An 18,868-nucleotide genomic window follows, 5' to 3' on the forward strand; every position below is an offset into this window, starting at 1 on the left:
CCACAGCTTCTCTGGGCACCCTGCGCCAGGGCATCACCACCCTCACAAGGAAGAATTTCCTCCTTCTATTTAGTCTGAATCTCTCCTCTTTTAGTTTTAAGTCATTCCCTTTGCCCTGTAACTCCATTCCCTCGTCCAAATTCCCTCTCCAGCTCTCCTGGAGCCCCTGAAGGGGCTCTAAGCTCTCCCTGGAGCTGGGCATTCCCAGCTCTCCCAGCTTGGCTCCAGAGCAGAGGGGCTCCAGCCCCTGGAGCATTTCCATGGCCTTGTCTGGACTTATTCCAACAGGTCTACATCTTTCCTGTGCTGAGGATTCCAGAACTGAATTCAGCACTGCAGGTTGGGTCTCACCAGAGTAGAGGTTCGAACTGGTTTTGCTCTCCCTTGACCTGCCCACACCATGAGGATCCAGCCCAGGAGCCCAGGACACATTTGGCTTTCTTGGCTTTGAGCTAAATAAGGTTGATGATGCTTGATTTCCTTAAATGAATGTAGGGAAATTGCTGTGCCCTCCTTTATTTCATTGGAACTTCAGATTTCATTTTTGAGCTACATGAATTTACCAAACTTGTGGTACATTTCTAATTCAGAGGCTTAGAAGTGCAGGATTTTTCCAGGAGGTTTGGTTTTGCTCCAGTAAGCCTGCACTGCCTTGCTGGATGTGTGAGATGTCTCTCAGGATTTTCAGCAGCATAAATGAGAGCTCAGCCCATCTTTGAACCAGTGGATTGATCACAGAAAAGGAAAATTATCTCTTGGATAACAGAATGACCCCTGTGAAAGAGTTTTGCTGGTTTTATTAAGTTCTTAGGAAGGTCTCAACTAAGCAAAGCACGATCACTGCATTGGTACTGAGGGTGTCCAAAACATTCCAAGCAGCTGCAGTGTTAAAGATTGATTTAAACCCATATTTAGCTTAGTGTTTAATGAATTTCAACATTTACCTCTCTGGCATGAGATTCTTTGTAACTGCTGTAGCAGCCAATCAAAGATTTATTTTATTTTATTTTATTTTTAATCAGCCTGTTTTTTTCCAGAGCTGCAAACCTTTTCATGTCCCTTTCTCTTAGGAACCATCCACTCTTTAATTCAGCCCCGAGGTCCTGCACAAACAGTGACTCTGACACACTTTTTGCAGAAATATGATTGCAGGGTTTTTCTTTGTGTCCCGGGCTATTGTGCAGAGCCAAAGTGTCTGAAAGGCTCTTTGGGGCAGCCTTTAGCTGGAAATGAAAATTGCTTTTGGGAATCCCACAAAAAGGATTAACTTTGACTTCATCTCTGGTTTGTTCTCCAAATTAATAATCAATCTGCCAGCTGGACCCATGCCAAGCACTCTTCTGGTTGGAGAAGGGGGAATGGCCCGTGTGAAACAAGAACAGTCAGAGAACCACAGGGTTGTTTGGGTTGGAAAAAACGACTGGAGATTCCTTGTATTTCTCAGATCTCAAATATCTACTCCAATTTTAAAAACTCTCTCTTCCCCGTGGCTCTTCCCACAATAAAAGCTCTCCATTTGCACAAATTCCTGTTCAGAGCAGCATTTCTGTTTGAGCAAGTCCTTAAGCGTGTGCTTAGCTCCTGTTTAAATCTACAAGACAGTGCTTAATTGCTTTTCCCCATCAAGTGCTCAAATGATGTTCAGAGTCATGTTGTAACATATGGTGAGACATCTTCCTGTGCAGCATCATTGGAATTACACCGGAGATAAATCTGACCACGGACGTTAGAGACAGAACCAACTTGTCAGGTTCCCTGCTCACCCTCCCCATACGACGTTTTTTACGCCAGTCTGGTTTGGGGATTTCTACAATTCCTTTTTGACTGGGTTGTAATCACTCTGACTACAGTCTCCTCTAATATTCTGCCCACGTTTTCCCTTTAGTAGAGTTTCCTCTTTCTTGCCTCCACTCTGGAGACCTCCTGGAAATAATTCTGCTCCTTTATTAGCGTACCTGGATTCAATATTTGTGAAGAACTCAAATTCTGCTCTTTTTCTTTGCCTCTGAGCTTTGAGCACGGATTTCCCAGCACAAACCCAGTGGTTTTTTTTGGTTTTTTTTTGGCAGAATCAAAGGCTTTTCTACTGCTTTACAAATGAAACCTGAACCTACAGGCAGACACACATGAACACACAAATGTTCCTTCCCTTATGGACCTGTTCATTAATAGCCCATTGTCTTCCAGAGCTTTTCATCAGGCCCACAGTGAATGAATTTTGCATTCAAATGTGAAAGATGCCCTTTTTCAATCTATCTGCTTTGTAATTTGAACTGCTGCCAGTGAAATAATCTTTAGATGGCAAAATCCAGTGATTGAATTTTGAAATTTGAGTTTAAGGATTTCAAGTCTGCACTGAACTATGAGGCTTTTGGAAATAATTGATGGTTGAACCAAACACTAACTGAGCAGGTATCTGCAACCAGCAAGACTCAAACTCCCTCAGATGTGTTTCCCTGGACCTTGAAGAAATCCCATTAGATCTTTCTTAGTACTGAGTGTGGGATCTGCAGCAGGTGATGCTGGACAGGCTCAAACCGTCACAAACCATGAATGGGACAACCCAAAATCACAAGGAAGTATTGTGAGATCTCACCTGGAACAACAAATGCGACTCTGGGACTTCCAACATCAGAAGGATGTGGAGCTGCTGGATGAGTCCAGAGGAGGCCATGGAAATGCTCCCAGGGCTGGAGCCCCAGTGCCTGAAGAGGCTCCAGGAGAGCTGGAAAGGGATTTGGGATAAGGGCATGGAGTGACAGGATAAGGGGAAATGATTTAAATCTAAAAGAGGGGAGATTCAGACCACATACAAGGAAGAAATTCACCAGGCCCTGGCACAGGTTGCCCAGAGAAGTTGCCTTATTCCTGGAATTATCCAAGGCCAGGTTGGACAGGGCTTGGAGCACCCTGGGATAGTGGAAGGTGTCCCTGCCCATGGCAGGGGGCTGGAACGAGGTGATCTTTAAGATCCCTTCCAACCCAAACCATTCCAGGATTCTACATCCACACTGGGAATCAGTGAGAAGAGGCTCATGGCTCTTCTGCCACATCCTCCTGCCTCCAAATAGGTTTTCCCAACCCATCTCCAAGCTCCATCCCCAAAGGGTGCAGAGGTGTTTGTGTCCAAAGGGTTGCAGGGCAACAAGAAGAAGTAATTAGGGAGATCTGCAGCGAGGAAGAAAAGGATGAAAGAAAAGTTATTCTTCTGAGGATATTAAAACCAGAGGAATGGACATGCTTTTTGGAGCATTTGAGTGGTTTAATGACTGGTAATGACTAATTAATTAATAATCACTGGTAGTAATGAAGGCCAGATTTTCATTTTCAATTAAAAGGTGTAGCTGGACTTATTCTGAGGTGATTTACACCAAGTTCCTGACTCAGCACATCCACATCACCCATCCTTTATGTGATTTATAGCAGCTTTTAAAGCAAGAACTGGATGGCTTTGATCCAGTTGCTTTCTTTGAGTCCAACAGGATAAATAAGCAGGCACCAGACCAGGTCTTTGAAGAGCAAAAGGTGGTTGTTTTAATTTTTTTTTTTTTTCTTGTCTCAATATCTCTGTGCACTTTCTGTGTGCATCTAGAAATGGATTTCAGGCTGTGCCAAGTGTGGCTTTGGCCCTGGATAGATTTTATCCTGATATTGCATTCAGTGCTGTACTGTCAGCTTTTCTGCCATGGGAGTGTGAGACCAGGCACAGCATCTGGGGAGTGTTATTTGTTTTCTGATACCTTCCCTGGGGTTTCCTGTTCTTGTTGGTTTTCTGATTTATTTTCCTTTTTTTTTTTTTTTTTTTTTTTTTTATTTTCTCCTCTTGGATGAGGTTACTTCTGTTGATGTATGGCCCAGATCTGTCCTAGTCTAGTTTGAAAGCTGCTAAATTAGTAAAGCTGGGCTTTGGGATTGGAAGTGATGTGAGGGCAAATGTATTCCCACATAGGTTCCTTGGGGCAGGGGGTGTCTGTGTGTGGCAATGTAGACAAATCTGATACTCTAAAAATGGGATATTTAAGCATTGCTATTTGTTGGAAAGGCTGCTTAAACAGAAAAAAAGCTGAGGTAGAGTTAAGGATGAAAGGACAAGCTGGAAGACCTGGGGTTGTTTAGTCTGGAGAAGAGAAGGCTCCAGGGAGATCTCAGAGCCATTTCCAGTGCTCGAAGTAGCTCCAGGAGAGCTGGAGACGGACTTTGGATAAGGGATGGAGTGTCAGGACACAGGGAATGGCTTTAAACTGCCAGAGAGCAGGGTGAGATGGGATATTGGGAAGAAATTCTTCCCTGTGAGAGCAGAGAGGTGCTGACACAAGTTTTCCATAGAAATTGTGGGTGCCCCATCCATGGAATTGTCCAAGGCCAGATTGGGTGGGACATTGAGCAGACTGGTCTAGTAGAGGGTGTCCCTGCCCATGGCAGGAGGTTGGAAAAAGATGATCTTTAAGGTCCCTTCCAAAACCATTGTATGATTCCAAAATTCTATCATTAGGAGCCTTTTAAAAGCAGTTTTCTAGATATCGTCACACCCATAAATGAAAGAGTACTAAAAAACCCTCAGCTAACAAAAAAACCCCACCACAAGCCAAATGCACCAATCTCTAAAAAAAAAAAAAAAAAACCCAAAAAAACCACAACAGTCTGTTACAGAGGGAAAGTAAAAGCTGCTGCGGAAATCTGGACAAAGGATAAATTGACAGCAAGCAATGCAAATTAAAAGCTTGAAAAATACAAGAGAAAAAAAAAGAAAACTGTAGGAATTTTTTTTCTTCAGACCAGCAGAGATGAATAAAAAGCAAAATTCAGAGTCTACTAAACCCATAATAAATCCTGATGGTATCGGTTTGTTACTAGCTCGAAATGACAGATTTATTTATAATAATGCAGGAATTTCAATAAACGCCTGTATTCTGTAATTGGAAGAGAGCCTGGTTCCTTAATCCACATCCCAGCCTAATGAAATACTTTTCATTACCCCAGCAGCTGGAAAACCTGCTATACATCATCCAACAAAGTGAGATGTGTGCAAGAGTAACAAGACAGGGCAATTTGAAACGCTAGGGTTTTAAAAGAGCAGGTTAAGACTAATTCGGGATCATTGCTCTTTAGGTAAAGTTCTTCAAATCTGGAGAGAGGAGCAAGTGTGTGTGTGTAGGCACAGCAGCCTCACATCTGTCTTAGGCACAGTATCCATCTGAAACGGGATCCAAAAATTTAGGGATTGTGGGTAATATTATGGTTATGATTGAATAATAGCACACTCATTAAAACAGAGGCATTAATAGCAATCAACTTATGGAAAATAGATTTTGTCAAGCTAAATTAATACTTTCTAGGAGAATGCAGAACTCATTGTTGGAGTCTGGGAATTTGTCCTTATTTGTACACATCATAAATAAGGCATTTTTCTTGGTGACAGTGGATAAACAGAACAACTCAATAATGCAGATCTTGGAAATACGAGCAGGACGTGGAGGGGAGAATACAGAATTCAGATTTCCCACGAGACTGGTCTTGGATCTCTTGGTCCCTTCCAAAAAGGATGTTGGGAGATGTCAGAAGGTACATGAAAGAGAGCAAAGAACAATGCTAGGGTTTGAAAGTCTCCAAGAGATGATGTGACAGCTCAGAGAAAATCATGTGAAGAGCTGCTGATCCAGAGAAGACAGATTTATGTCCCGTGAGATGGATGGACAGAGAACCACGGGATCACAGAATGGTTTGGGTTGGAAGGGACCTTAAAGATTATTTAGTTCCAACCCCCTTCCATGGGCAGGGACACCTTCCATTAAACCAGGTTGCTCCAAACCCCATCCAGCCTGGTCTTGGGCACTCCCAGGGATGGGACATTCAGACATTTAATAGGGTCCAGACATTTAGAAATGTGGATGAGCACCAGGAAAAAAAAAAAAAAAAAAAAAAAAAAAGGTTCTGTGAATTGCCTACAAACTTCTACAGTAAAATTAATTTAGGGGTTTTTTATGATTTTTTTTTTTTTAACTATGACAGTGCTCTAACCCAAACCAGAAATAATTCAGGGAGGCTCAGTGTCATGCTGAACAGGATCTGAGTGGACACTGAGAGCAGGACATGCTGCTGCTCTGTCACCCAGGCCACGATGGCACAGGGACGTGGACGGAGGCTTGGAATTGTTGTGTGAGGAGCAGGTCAGAGCCTGCACCAGGTCGAGACCTGCAAAGAACTTGTCTGTGACTCAGGGCAGGTCTCTGGAGCCAGCAGCACAGAGCTGTCCAGGCCATCTGTGGTGCACCCAAGGCTGCTGAGCAGCTTGGCTCCATCTGGAGCTGCCGTGGGCTCGCTGCTGGCATTGCTGCCGAGATCCCCTCCTCTGAGGATGGTCAGCTGGGGAGATGGGACATCTTTCCCCATGTCCCTTCAGTGGAGGCAGATGGCCCTTTTGCTCTGCCTCCACATCCTGTCTCAGGCTCCTGTGAAGCCCAGATTATGCACAGGGTTGCTGACTTTCTCCCCATCTACTGAATTTCTCCACTTGCTCTCTGCATCTGCACTCCCTGAGTGACCATATCCCAGGAGATAGGACTGGACAAGACACAGAAGCAATGGGTGGAAAATGACAGCAGCTTTCAGGTTCCCACTGTCTCAGCACACGAGGCAGAGCAGCAGATTCCTGTTTTCCCTGGCTTAGCCCCTTGTGCTCGCACAGAGATGGGGCTGCAATCATTTTTCCCCACGGAACCACTCCACCTGTGGGACGAAGACCATGGATACTTCTCCATCTATGGCCCCTTCCCCATTCTGCTGCTTTTCCCCAGGCTGAAAGGATGCCAGGAGAAAGCAGGGATCTGTCCCTTTGATGTCTTCAGGTCCCTCTGGCTGTGAGGCAGGAACATCCCTACCATGCCCAGGGCTCTGGGAATGTGGGGAAGGGCTCAGGAGGGTCCTGGCCTGGCCTCTGGAGAAGGAGCAAGGCAGGGGTGAAACTGTGAATTGGGGTTCCTGTGGCTGAGGGAGGTCTATACACATCCATGTGCAGTGTGGAGCAGGGGTTGGGGGTGTATGGGGTGAGAGATGGGGCTGTGGGGGACTGAGGTGTATTTTAGGTCTATAGGGTTGCATCCATAAATGGGATATGTGAGACAGGGCTGTAGGGATGGGGAGGTGTGTTCAGGTTGTGTAGGGACAGGGCTGTAGGATTATTTATCCATGTGTCCCACGTGTGGATCAATATGGTGGGTGCCATGGGGCTTTAGGGTTATGCATGCACATGTTGGGTGGGAAGTTGTGCATAGTATATGGGATAAATGAGGCAGAGCTGTGGGGTTAAGGGTGTGTGTATGGAACAAGTGGGACAGGGCTATAGGCTTAAGGAAATGTATATGGCACATGTGGGACTGGGCTTAGGGCTAAGAAATTGTGTATGGGATAAGTGGGAAAGGGATATAGGGTTAAGAAGGTGTATGTGGGGTATGTGGGGCAGGGTTAAGGTCCATGTGGGATAAGTAGGACAGGGTTATAGGGGCAAAAGGGTGTATATGGGACAGGGCTATAGGGTTAGAAGGGTGTATATGGGATATGTGGGACAGGGCTACAGGGTTAGGGAGGTGCATATGGGATATGTGGGACAGAGATATAGGGTCAGGAAAGTGTATATGGGATATGTGGGGCAGAGATATAGGGTCAGCAAAGTGTATATGGGATATGTGGGGCAGAGATATAGGGTCAGGAAGGTGTATATGGGATATGTGGGGCAGAGATATAGGGTCAGGAAGGTGTATAAGGGATATGTGGGGCAGGGATATAGGGTCAGGACGGTGTATATGGGATATGTGGGGCAGGGATATAGGGTCAGGACGGTGTATATGGGATATGTGGGGCAGGGATATAGGGTCAGGACAGTGTATATGGGATATGTGGGGCAGGGATATAGGGTCAGGACGGTGTATATGGGATATGTGGGGCAGGGATATAGGGTCAGGACAGTGTATATGGGATATGTGGGGCAGGACTGTAGGGTTATGCATCCGTGTGGTGGCTGTGTGGGATGAGGCTGTGCAGTTATGCGTGCACACGTGGGATAGGTGGGCTATGGGGTTAGGGATGTATATGGGTGTATATGGGATATGTGGGGCAGGGCTATCGGGTTAGGGCGATAGTGAGGCCGGGCAGCCCGGGGGCTGCAGGGGACCGTTCACATGTGTGGGGTTGATGGAGAGGTCACAGCGGGGCGGGGGAGCCGCGGACGGACCAGCAGCAGGACCAGGATGGAGACGTAGGTCCGCTGGGGGGTTGGTGGGATGGGGGCGGCGGGGGGCGCGGTGCCCGCTCCCCGCCCGCCCTGACGGCCGCTCTCCCTCTCTCCCCGCTCCACCGCCCCGTCCCTCCCTCCCTGCTCTCCTCCCTCCAGCAGAGCCTCCGCCTCCGCCTCTCCGCCCGGCGCCTGGTCCTGGCGCGGCTGCCGAACGGTCCCGCTCGACGCCTCCCGGACCAAGTGCCTGTGTGACCGGCTCTCCGCCTTCGCCATCTTAGCCCAGCTCAGCCCCGACATGGTGAGTCCCGCCGGCGGCACCGCGGAGGGAGGAGCGGAGGGGCCGGGGAGGCGTGGGGACACGCGGGGGACAGGGCGGAATGAAGCGGGAGGGAAGGGGACGCGCCCGGGATGCAGCGGAGCATCCTCGGCGCGCCGCTCTCGGGTACCGCGGAGGCGCGGCGGGGACAGCCCCGAGCGCTGCCGCTGCTGCTGCAGTCCGGTGTCACCGGGACCGTGGCGACACAGCGTGAGGCTTTGCATAACCCTCCCCCCTTCCTTCCCCGCCGTCCTTCCTCTCCCCTTCCCCCCGACCCTGACCGCAGCCTTGGGGACACACACGCACGGACATCGGGGGTGCTGCCGCGCTGCTCCCCTCGTCCTCCCCATCCATCCTTCCATCCCTGCGCTGTGCCTTGGGACGTGAATCCCGCCAAATGTGTGGGGAGCCACCGGCCCCCGCAGGCGTCTTCACTCCCGTGGGCTCCCCACGCACGGAATCTTCGCACGTGGCTTCTTTTGGGGGGGCGGAATCGCCCCGCTCCGCCTCCCTCCCCACCTGTCTCCATCCCCGCCTCGGCGTCCTTCCCGCTACCCCACGCAGTTTTGGGGCGTGTGTGTGTGTGTGTGGCGGGGTTCCCACTCTGGAATCGGGGAGCGTGGAGGGGAGGAGTTGTGAAGTTTTAGCCGCTTGTCGGGGACACGAAGTCGGTGCCGCGTCTCGGACGGAGCCTCCGGAAAAAAAAAAAAAAAAGTGCGAGATTCCTAGAAATTATCGCTGGGCGGCTGCACCCTGAGTCGGAGCACGGGGAGGGTGCCAGGGCACTAAAGACGGCGCTGAGGTGGTCAAAAGACTCTTCGCAGGCTCCTCTCTTTCACCTTGTGCTTTTGAATTTGTTTTTTTTTTTTTTTTCCTTCTTCTTCTTCTTTTTTTTTTTTTTTTTTTTTAAGTAGTTCATCCCTTTTTGGACAGTTCCCAGGTTCACAGAGCGAAGCCACCCCCTCCTCCACCTAAAGCTTCTCCATCTGCCTGGGCACTGGGAGTTACGGGGCCCTTGCAATTATTTACTAATTATGGCTTGCTTGTTAAATGCTGGCTTAATTCGGCAAAAGGGGAGGGGAAAGGAAGAAAGGAAGGGTGAGCGTGGTAAAGGGAGAGGGGGGATCACATTTTCCAAGATGAAGGTTTGGTTTATTATTAGAAACACTAATGTATTTGGTCCACTAGTTACCATGGAAACAACATCTGCACTGAAGTGGTTTTAAAGACACAGTGTTGGTTGTGTTTGCCTGGGCCCCGAGCAGGCCCAGCCACCACGGGGCTGGGAAATGGGCTCTGGGCTCTTGGGCAGAGCAGCTTTTGAGGTCCTTTGGACAGAGGCACCAGCTCTGTGGTCTCAGGTAGAGATATTCTGACTGAAGGATGCTCAGAGGTAGGACTGGGAGCGTGTTCCCACTTGGAAGGGCTCTGGAAGCAGCTGGCTGCATCAATGCTGGCATCCCTGCACCCTATCTTCTTCCATGGGTTGTTGTTTCCTTGTCCTGCCACCATAAACCAAGCAGGCAGGGAAGCAGCTGCTGGGCTGGTGCTCTCCAGGAGTGCTTCCAGCCTTTTCAAGGTGGACAGGGTGATCTCAGGTGAGCCAGGTGGGATTTGTCACCTGCCCTGGGAGCTTGCAGGGCTGTGTCCTGCCAGCAGCAGGGCTTCACCCTTCACCCTAAGCTCCAGCAGCTTTAGGGTCTGGTGCCAGAGGTTGTGATCGATGAGTGAGCCTTGCCCTGCATGGGAAGGACTCCAAGATATCCTGACAAAGTTTTGGGGGGTTGTATGGCTGGGGAAAATAAATTGGGATTTCTGCTGCAGGGAGGCTTCTAAGGCAAAGCCTGGAATGAAGCAAGCCCAGATGTGCAGCTGAGCTGCTGGTGAAGGTCCTCTGCTGATCCATCTTCTGGAAGTGGGCAGAGGATCAGAGAGTGTGGGAAAAGCAAAGGGAATCTTTGCCTTGGCTAATGCAGAAGTTTCTCTTATGTAGATTTTATGATCACACACTACTTGGTATTATTTAATTAAGCAGCCTGGAGAAAAAATGGTTAATTTGATGTGGCCAGATGCTGCTGCTCCATCAGCTCCAGGTGTTTGGGTGTTATCTTGGTAACACAGGATGGGTGTCAGCCTTTTATCATCCCTGCAAGTATTGTTGCATTTGGGAGTGGGCTTGGCTGCGGGAGGATACAGCTTCCTTCGCCCAGGTATGTTTTATTATATCTGCAACTAAACTCGCAGCGCTCCTTTGGGGTTTAAGCCTAAAATTGCTTCTTTTTCCGTCCTTCCAACTCCTCTGGCTGCTGGTTGGGTTATGGTTTCCCAGCTCATTTTTTTTCCCAGCCTTGAGTCCACTCATGAGCATCAAGATGAGTCCTTTGGCTGTACTGGGGGCAGAACTGGGGCTTGGATAACTCCAGAATCTCCCAGCTGAGCCAGGGTTTGATGATGATGGGGAGCACCACCCTGGCTGAACCAGCTGGGACCCATCTCTTGCCTGTGCCTGCCGTGTGAGCCAGCATGGCTGTGCTCGTCCAGCTCCTCATTCCCTCGCTTTTCTCCCCAAATCTCATTTTGAACAAGCCCACGTTGCTTTCTGTCCCCAGAGGTGGCATCTCGTCATCGTTGGTGTCTGCGGTGGTGACATTTATGGTGCAGTTTTTCATGTGCCTTTGGAGCTCTCAGGACAAGAAGCTCCGTCCGCCTGTGTCATTAATATTATTTATTGCTATAAATCTCCCTTCTGGAGCCTTTGGCCCTGGCAGCTTGAAATATTTGTAACCCTAGTATGGGCACGGCTCCTTTGCAGTGAAAAAAGGCTTTTGGGACGAGTGTTGCTGCTGATTTGGACTGGCCAAGGACAGTTTGTCTGGGCTGGGACCTGAGAGTTGCTCCTGTAGTGGGGAAAGGGAGCAGTTTTCCTTGATTTCAGTGAGGCTGGAGGCTGAAAGTGCTGTGTTTTGAGTCAATTTGGGAGACAGACATCCCTAAACCGTGATGGAGCTGTTTGGATCCAGCTCAAAAGCTGGAGTTCAGATTTGTGTTTGATTTCCCCTGCTACTTCTACTCGACAGAGGCAGCCTCATGCCCTGCTTTGGCACAACTGCTGTTTGACCATCGTGAAAGATTAAAACCACTTAAATTAAGGAACACAGGCAATCATTTTGGGACTGTCTTTTTGTTTTAGCTTTATACCCTGCCTGTCTTGGAAGGGCAATGCCTGTGCTGCTACACCTGCACAGTAGCTGTGCTAACAGAGAATGAGGGCAAAAGGAAAGCACAGAGCTGCATGTGAGGCTTGCGGTGATGTTTTTTTCAATATATTTTGGCAATTTTTGGAGGTAGAGCAGGAGCCTGAGGATGAGCAGCAAAACCTTTCTCTCTATGGTTGTCTCACCTGAGTTTGGCTCATGTTGTCTTTGCTGCCTTCCACCTTTTGCTTGGCCTTTGTAAAGTCAATCAAGCTTTAAAGCTTGGTTAAGCAGAGCTTGGATGCGGTTTGGGGAAAGCTGGTCTGGTGCAAAGTGTCTCTGTCCGTGGCAGGGGGTTGGAATTGGGTGATCTTTGAAGTCTCTTCCAACCCAAACTGATGTTTCTGTGATCTGTGCAGCCTTTAGGGCTGGAGTAAAACTTGACAAACACATCTCTGTTGTGTCTCCCCTTCCTTACTGGTCCTGCCTGCAGAAAACTGATGAGAGGGAGGCATCTGAGCTCTCCTCTCATCCCTAGGCTTGATGAAGATTTGGAGCTGGTGGCAAGAACTTGTAGGTGTGCTGAGTTTGTTATGTCTGGACTGAATTTTTGGGACATCTCTCCTCCATGTTGGTGTTTTCTGACAGGCAAAACCAGCAGCTGTAGAGTTTTGGGGTTTTTTTGTAGCAGAGCTGGCCTGGGTGAGTGCTGGCCAGGCAGTGAGCTGACCTTTGAGATGAGATGAAACAGCCTCAAGTTGTGCCAGTGGGGGTTTGGATTGGATATTAGGAAATAATTTCTTCAAGGAAAGGGGTTGTCAAGCATTGGAACAGGCTGCTCAAGGAATCAGTGGAGTTGCCATCCCTGGAAAGTGTTCAATAAACATGTGGATGTGGCACTTGGGTGCTGGGTTGATGGTTGGACTTGATGATCTCAGAGATATTTTCTAACCTTCATGATTCCACAATTTATATCCCAAGATCTTGCAAGAGGCTTTGTTCAGCGTTATCTCCAGTTTGCAGGAATGGGAACCACCTTTCCTGGTGTGCTTCTTAGCCACAGGGATAAAGCTCCTCTCTAAACTTACAACACTTCTTTTTTTGTCCCTCAAAACCTCCCATTTTGGGATGGAAGGGACCTTCAAAGATCTTCTTGTGTCCCGAGGACCTTCCCCCTGAAAAGATTGTCCTGTGCTGCAGGAGCTCTCTGTACTTCATGGGCAGTGCACACACACAAGGTGGGTTATTTTAAGCTCCTTAAATTCTGTAGGGCCTCTCTTCCACAGAGAGGAGATCCAGGTTTCCTAGCAGAAAAAAAGAAAACAAAAAGTTGATGTTACGAATCAAATATTTTGTAAGGGTGTAGCAATTCTGACAATATTTTGATGGAAAATTATAGCAGTTTTATTTAGATAAGACTGGAGAACTTCATTTGGAGGTGAACATTTTAACATTTATATTCTTCCATCATTTATCACGTGAAATTTGGAGTCTGGATGAGAACAAAGCCTTTTGCATACTTTGAGAACTGACAGTTCTCATGTTCACAACAGTTTCCAGGCTTAGTTAATATTGGTTCTGCTTTTTCTGCAACATTAACTCTTTCATTCAAAAATTGGACTTTTCTGAGGAAGGGAAGTTTTCAGTTTTGCCAGGCTTTGAGACATCAAACTCTGGTCAGGTTGTACAGGGGTTTAGGGGAGAGCTTGATGTATTTGGCTGTGTTGTTGAGGCTACAGCCAGAGCTCTTCTGTGCTGTCAGTGAAATTGTGACCTTGAGCTGAACACTTCCTTGCTTTCTGCTTCCCTTTCTCCAGCTGCAGCACCCTTGCAGGTGACATCCCGGGCTCTGTGCATCCACATTTGCACAGTGCCCCGAGCCTTAAGGGTGCTCCAGGAAGCACCAAGTGCTGTCATTTCCCTGACAGAGCATTAGGAGCCTCCTCCTGCCCACTTGGCAGGAGCTGTGCCAGGGTGAACATTGCTGAGCCACGAACATTTGGGCTTTAGAGGTCCAAATCCTCTGTGAGCTCCCGCACTCGCGCTGCTGGCACCTCTTCCTGCAATCACCCCGTCCTCTCCAGGATGCTGCTGTGTGTAGAGTGTCTCTTAGGAGCTGATTATGCCTCTTGAGCTGGAAATGTTGCCTAAGATTTCCTGGGGATTTGTTCTGTTGCCACTGAACTCTCCCTGGGTGTGGAGATGCCAAGGTGGGAGTGGTGAAGGGCCGCTCCAGCTGGACTCCTGCTCATCCCAGGAGAGCTCCGTGCTGGGACTGGGGAAGGATGTGGTCTAAGTGCTGCTGGGGATTTCTGGGCTTTGCCCATCTCCTGCTCCACAGCAGGAACAGCTGCTGTGTTTTCTCTGGGGTGCTTTTCCCCGAGGTCCGTGGCAGGCTGTAGGAGCAAGCTGGTGATTCTGTAAATCACGGGCTGCTCTTTGCTGTGCTCAGCAGGGAGGCTCTTTTCACTAAATCCAGTTTAGCCCTCCTGAGTTTCAGCAGGCGTGGATAGAATGGAGAAGACAAAGTAGAAACCAGCTGGACAGTTTTCCCCTCCTACTCTCTCTCATAATGTGATTAAGGAGGAGACAGGATGTGTGATGCTCTTAGGGGGCCAAATGGGCCAACCCACGGTCTAACCCCTCCTGAAAGAAGTCCATTATTTTTCCAAAGTGCCCTCTTAACAGAAAGTACTGGACTGTGTCCCTACATTTTTGCTTTGCTGGAAATCACCTGGTTTTAAAGGATTGCTCTGTCACTGACGTGGGGTCTGTCAGTTTTTGTTGCAGAGTAAATTTGGGCTAAATCTCATTTGAGTTTGGAGAGGACCCAGAGTTGATGTCCACATGATTTATGTTGGGTTTTAAGAGGAAGGGGATCACTGACAGAGCTTGTGGTGTGCTCCAGGTGCCAGAGGCAGCCTGGGTTTGTTGTTCTGCTGGGAGAATTGACTGGAGATTGCCACTGCTGTGTGCCGTACACAGATATCTAATAAAAGATCCCATTAGCAAATAAGTGATTTATATTGGAACATACACAGGCAAGGCATGAGAGACGAGTGGGATAGGAATTCCCTCTCAGCGCTGTGCTGTGCTCCTAGCAGAGACAACACTTGAATATATTACAGGAAGACAGGTAGCACAGGAGGTAATAATAGGAGGATTTGGCTCAGCATAATAAGCAGTCATCCAGCATCCCACCTCCGTGGCGGCTGTCTGCGGATTTCGCTGTCTGTCGATCCGTTGGGTACTTGGGGAGATATTCCCAGCTGACAGCTTCCCTCCCTGAGCTCCTGCTCGGCGCTGGTGGATTCACCCAGGTCTTTAACTCCTGACAAAACTCCAGCTGGTGGGATTGCAGCAGCGTGGGGCTGCGGCTCGGCCCCCGCCAGCCGGAGCCGGCAAGCTCGGCGCAGCCCTGGCAGGGACTCTTCTGCAGGCAAATGCTGCATCACCCTCCCGTATCTCTCCATCTGAAGGGGACGTGGGAGAGGAGCAGGATCAAGTGGCTGGGAGCTTAAAGCCGTTGTGGGATTCAGTGCTGGAGCGTGAGTAATGCCGAGCCAAATTCACCCTGCGGTGGAAAGGCGAGAGCGGCGCTGGCATTAACCAAGTGACCCCAGGAGCAGAGCAGGGCTGGGGTTGGTCCCCCTGTCTTCAGCTCAGATTAGAGCCTCGCCGAGAATGCCTGGGATGCTGCGCGTCCAGGCATTCCTGAGGGGTTTAGTGCTTGCTCTGAGCTGCAGTGCTTAATGGCTTGTTGCCATGAAGGCAGCTCAGCAAGTGTGACAGCTGCCCTGTTACCCTGCCACAGCTTACTGCTCTGCTAAGGAGGTGTGGATTTAAGCCAGGACACCAGGGTCTTCCCAGTTCCCACTTTCCCCTTTCCTAAGAGCTCGGAAAGCAGCGCTTAGCCTTGCTTGTGAGCAGATTTGAGGGCCAGAAATGTGAACCAAGTGCGTGAGTGTTACCTGCCTGGGATTAACTCTGCTCTGAGTCCAGGCAGGATGACTGGCACGGCCCAGAGTGTGGGAGGGCGCGTGGGAGAGGACAATGTGTCAGAGATGTTTGGTGTGGTGCCTCCACACCGGCGGCTGAGCTCTGTGAGACATTTTGGCTCTTCCCTCAAAGAAAAAAGGTTGAGGGGAAAGAGGATGATAATCTTCAAACGGGTTGAAGGTGGCTGTGGAGAGGGAATAATCTGCTTTCTGTGTCTGCTGGGGATTGGGCTCAAATTGCAGAGTGAGAGATTTAATTCAGGCACAAGGGAAAAACTTCTGACTGCAGTCAAAAGCCCAGACTCCATCAGCAAAGGTTTTCTTGAAGAGGCTGGGGGTGGTTTTGATGGTTTTTCATGAGGCTGAGGCGTGAGCTGAGTTTGTCAGGTCTTTTCCACTCTCTTACCTGGAATTCTGTGATGTAGATCCCCCCCTTGGTGTCTGTGCCTTGCTGTGTATAAAGAGAGGAATATGGCAGAGGGGACAGCACATTGGTGGGAGGGGGAGGAGTGGGCTGGAAGCAGGTGGGAAAGCCAAAAATCACTGAGTCTGTCCACAACTTCCCACTTCCACCTGTAGCTGTCGATCCACTTGTCATCTCCTATTTACAACCTGCAGTTTGTGCTACTCGGGAGGCTTCAGCTGTGAGAGCACCACTTCAGCCTGCTCAGCGCTGAGCCACAAAGCCACCCTGACCCAGCAGTGTGGGAAATTCAGCTGAATTTTCCATCTGGAACCCCAGGATGCCGGGACGGGGGCGGGCGTGGGGGCCCGTGTAAACAGCACAGGGTTATTAGTCATGGTGAGGTGGTCACATCTGCCAGGGCTGGGCTGTGGGCACTGCACCAGGCCGGGCTCCACAGGGAAGGTTTGAAGCTCTGGGTGCTCGGGGAGCTTCTCCCAAGGCAGGAGGATGGCGTGGGAGCATCACAAAGGGGCTTGTTTGAAAATGGTAACGAGTGGGTGCTGGAGGCTGGGTTTCATGGGCTCGTGGGGTGGGAGTCAGAATTAGTGCTAAATGAGATTATCTTCCTTTTCAAAGCACTTCAGGGACTGAGCACAGTGCGTTCGAAGAGTCAGGCGAACTGTTGAGTGTTGCTTGTCTTTCTTCTATTATTCTGCACCCATCTCTGTTGTACTTTGGCCTGGAAAAGCAATTCTTTAGGTAAATTTGACAATCTGCTTCACCTCTGAGCCCTTTATGCCCTGCAGAAAGGCTGAGGTTGCCCTTAAATTGCCATGCGGTAGGAAATGGGTAAGTCATTATTATTATGTTCATTTAAGCCCAAATTGAAGCAGTTTATGAAAGGTTTGTGCCCTTCATACTTTTGCTATCAAGTAATAGCTGGGTGGATAAACCTGCTGGCACGATTTTGGTAATCTTTAAGTAAAAATGGGCAATATATATGGAAAAATAATGTCAGAGTTGTAATTGGGAGTATGTGAGCTCAAAATGTCCCTCTAAATGTGAGGAGTGTCTTATGAAGCAACTGATACTGTGCTGGGTGTGATAACAGCCAGCCAAAACTCAGCCTGCAGTTCCATTGCTCGCTGCCTACCTGCCCTGCTCACCACAAGAATATACAGAATATATTCAATAAACCCGTGAAAGCAAAATGACTCTGCTCTTTTCCCACAAGTGGGACAATGCTTTCATTTTCCATGACGAATGGTTCTTTTTCCTCTTTTTAAACATGGCAATCATGCCAGCATCTCCCCAGGTGGGGAATATCCGACTGCTGGGGCCACTTTTGATTTTGTTTATATCAGCTCAGCACAGCTGTAAATCCAGGGGCTGTTACAGCTTCGCTTTCCAATCACTCAGCTGTGAATGAGTTGGGGGTTGGGGTTGGAAGCTGATTCCTCGAGGGCTGCTTGGAGGTCTCTGCTCCACGAATTTGCACCAGTGATTCCCCAGTGACCAGCTGGGGATGGAAACATGCTGGATCCCAGGGGCTCCTCAGATTGCAGTGGGAATAAAGCTGCCATGATCCTCATAACAGCAGAATAACCCAAATGGCTGAAATCCCTTCATCTTCTTTTCTTAGCCGAGAAGGCCCTGAAAGCCTCTGAGGACTGGCAGTGAGCTGGGGATGTTTTACTCCAAGGTTGTTGGTTCAGCCTTAGTTTGGGTCAGGAGCCATTGTCAGGGCAGGGATCTTCAGTGATGAAATAGTGAGGGATGGGAGCATCTGCAGATCATAATTAAGGTTTGTTCAGCCTGGACAAGAGGAAACTGAGGGGAGACCTCATCAGGGACTGCAGCCTCCTCATGAGGGGAAGCAGAGGAGCAGCACCAATTTCTTCTCTCTGTGACAGTGGTAGGACCGGAGGGAATGGCTGGAGTTGTGTCAGGGGAGGGTTAGGCTGGATATCAGGAAAGGATTCTGCATCCAGGGGGTTGTTGGGCACTGGGAGAGGCTCCCCAGGGAATGGTCATGGCCCCGAGACTTACAGAGCTCAAGGAGTGTTTGAACAATGCATCTGGACAGGCACCAAGTGGGATTGTTGGGGTGTCCTGTGCAGGGCCAGGAGTTGGACCTGATGATCCCACCGGGTCCCTTCCAACTCAGGACATTCTATGATTCTCTGAATTAAAGGGTCCTGGATAAAGGCAGGTTTTAAGAGATGCTTCAGGCGTGGCTTGTGCAGTCTTTGCACAAATGTTCATTTCTTGTGCTTTGGAGGAAGGTTTTTCTTAAGGACTGCTCTTCAGCAGTCAGGGGGAAAGGGAAATGGGTATTTGCTCTCCGTGATGGTCGGCAGATGGGTGATCTGAGCATCTTGGGCAGGAGCCATCCTGCAGACACCGAGACCTCAGGTGTTCCCCACTCCTCAGGTGGGTCTCTCCGAAGGGCAGGATGCAGGGGAATGGGGAAGGAACGTTTTGCCCGTGCCATGGGGAGAGCTGCTGCTCTGGCACCACTCTTCAGCACGCCACTGGATGTGTAAAACAAACAGCGGGCTAGTTTGGAGTAATTTGGTGAAATGCTGTCACCTGGCATGGAACCAAAATACTGCTTAAATCAGGATAAACACAGTCTGGATTCTACTCTCATTTTCCATTCCCAGTCTGCTATGGAGTTATTTTATTTTAGCTATGTGTAAATCTTACCACATTTCCCTGCAA

The 18,868-nt window shown here is 49.1% G+C and overlaps 1 protein-coding gene across 4 annotated transcripts in view; it reads left to right on the forward strand.

The window, feature by feature from the left end:
* Positions 1-18,868, forward strand: part of ADGRB1 (adhesion G protein-coupled receptor B1) — a 139,754-nt gene that overhangs the window by 44,787 nt on the left and 76,099 nt on the right. For all 4 annotated transcript variants that reach the window (XM_053946809.1, XM_053946816.1, XM_053946825.1 and 1 more), the window contains exon 12: positions 8,387-8,528. In XM_053946809.1, the coding sequence (XP_053802784.1) occupies positions 8,387-8,528 (142 nt within the window). The remainder of the gene's footprint in view (positions 1-8,386; positions 8,529-18,868) is intronic.

This window comes from Vidua chalybeata, chromosome 1 (genome assembly GCF_026979565.1).
Source record: "Vidua chalybeata isolate OUT-0048 chromosome 1, bVidCha1 merged haplotype, whole genome shotgun sequence".
In the NCBI taxonomy this organism is placed as follows: Eukaryota; Metazoa; Chordata; class Aves; order Passeriformes; family Viduidae; genus Vidua; species Vidua chalybeata.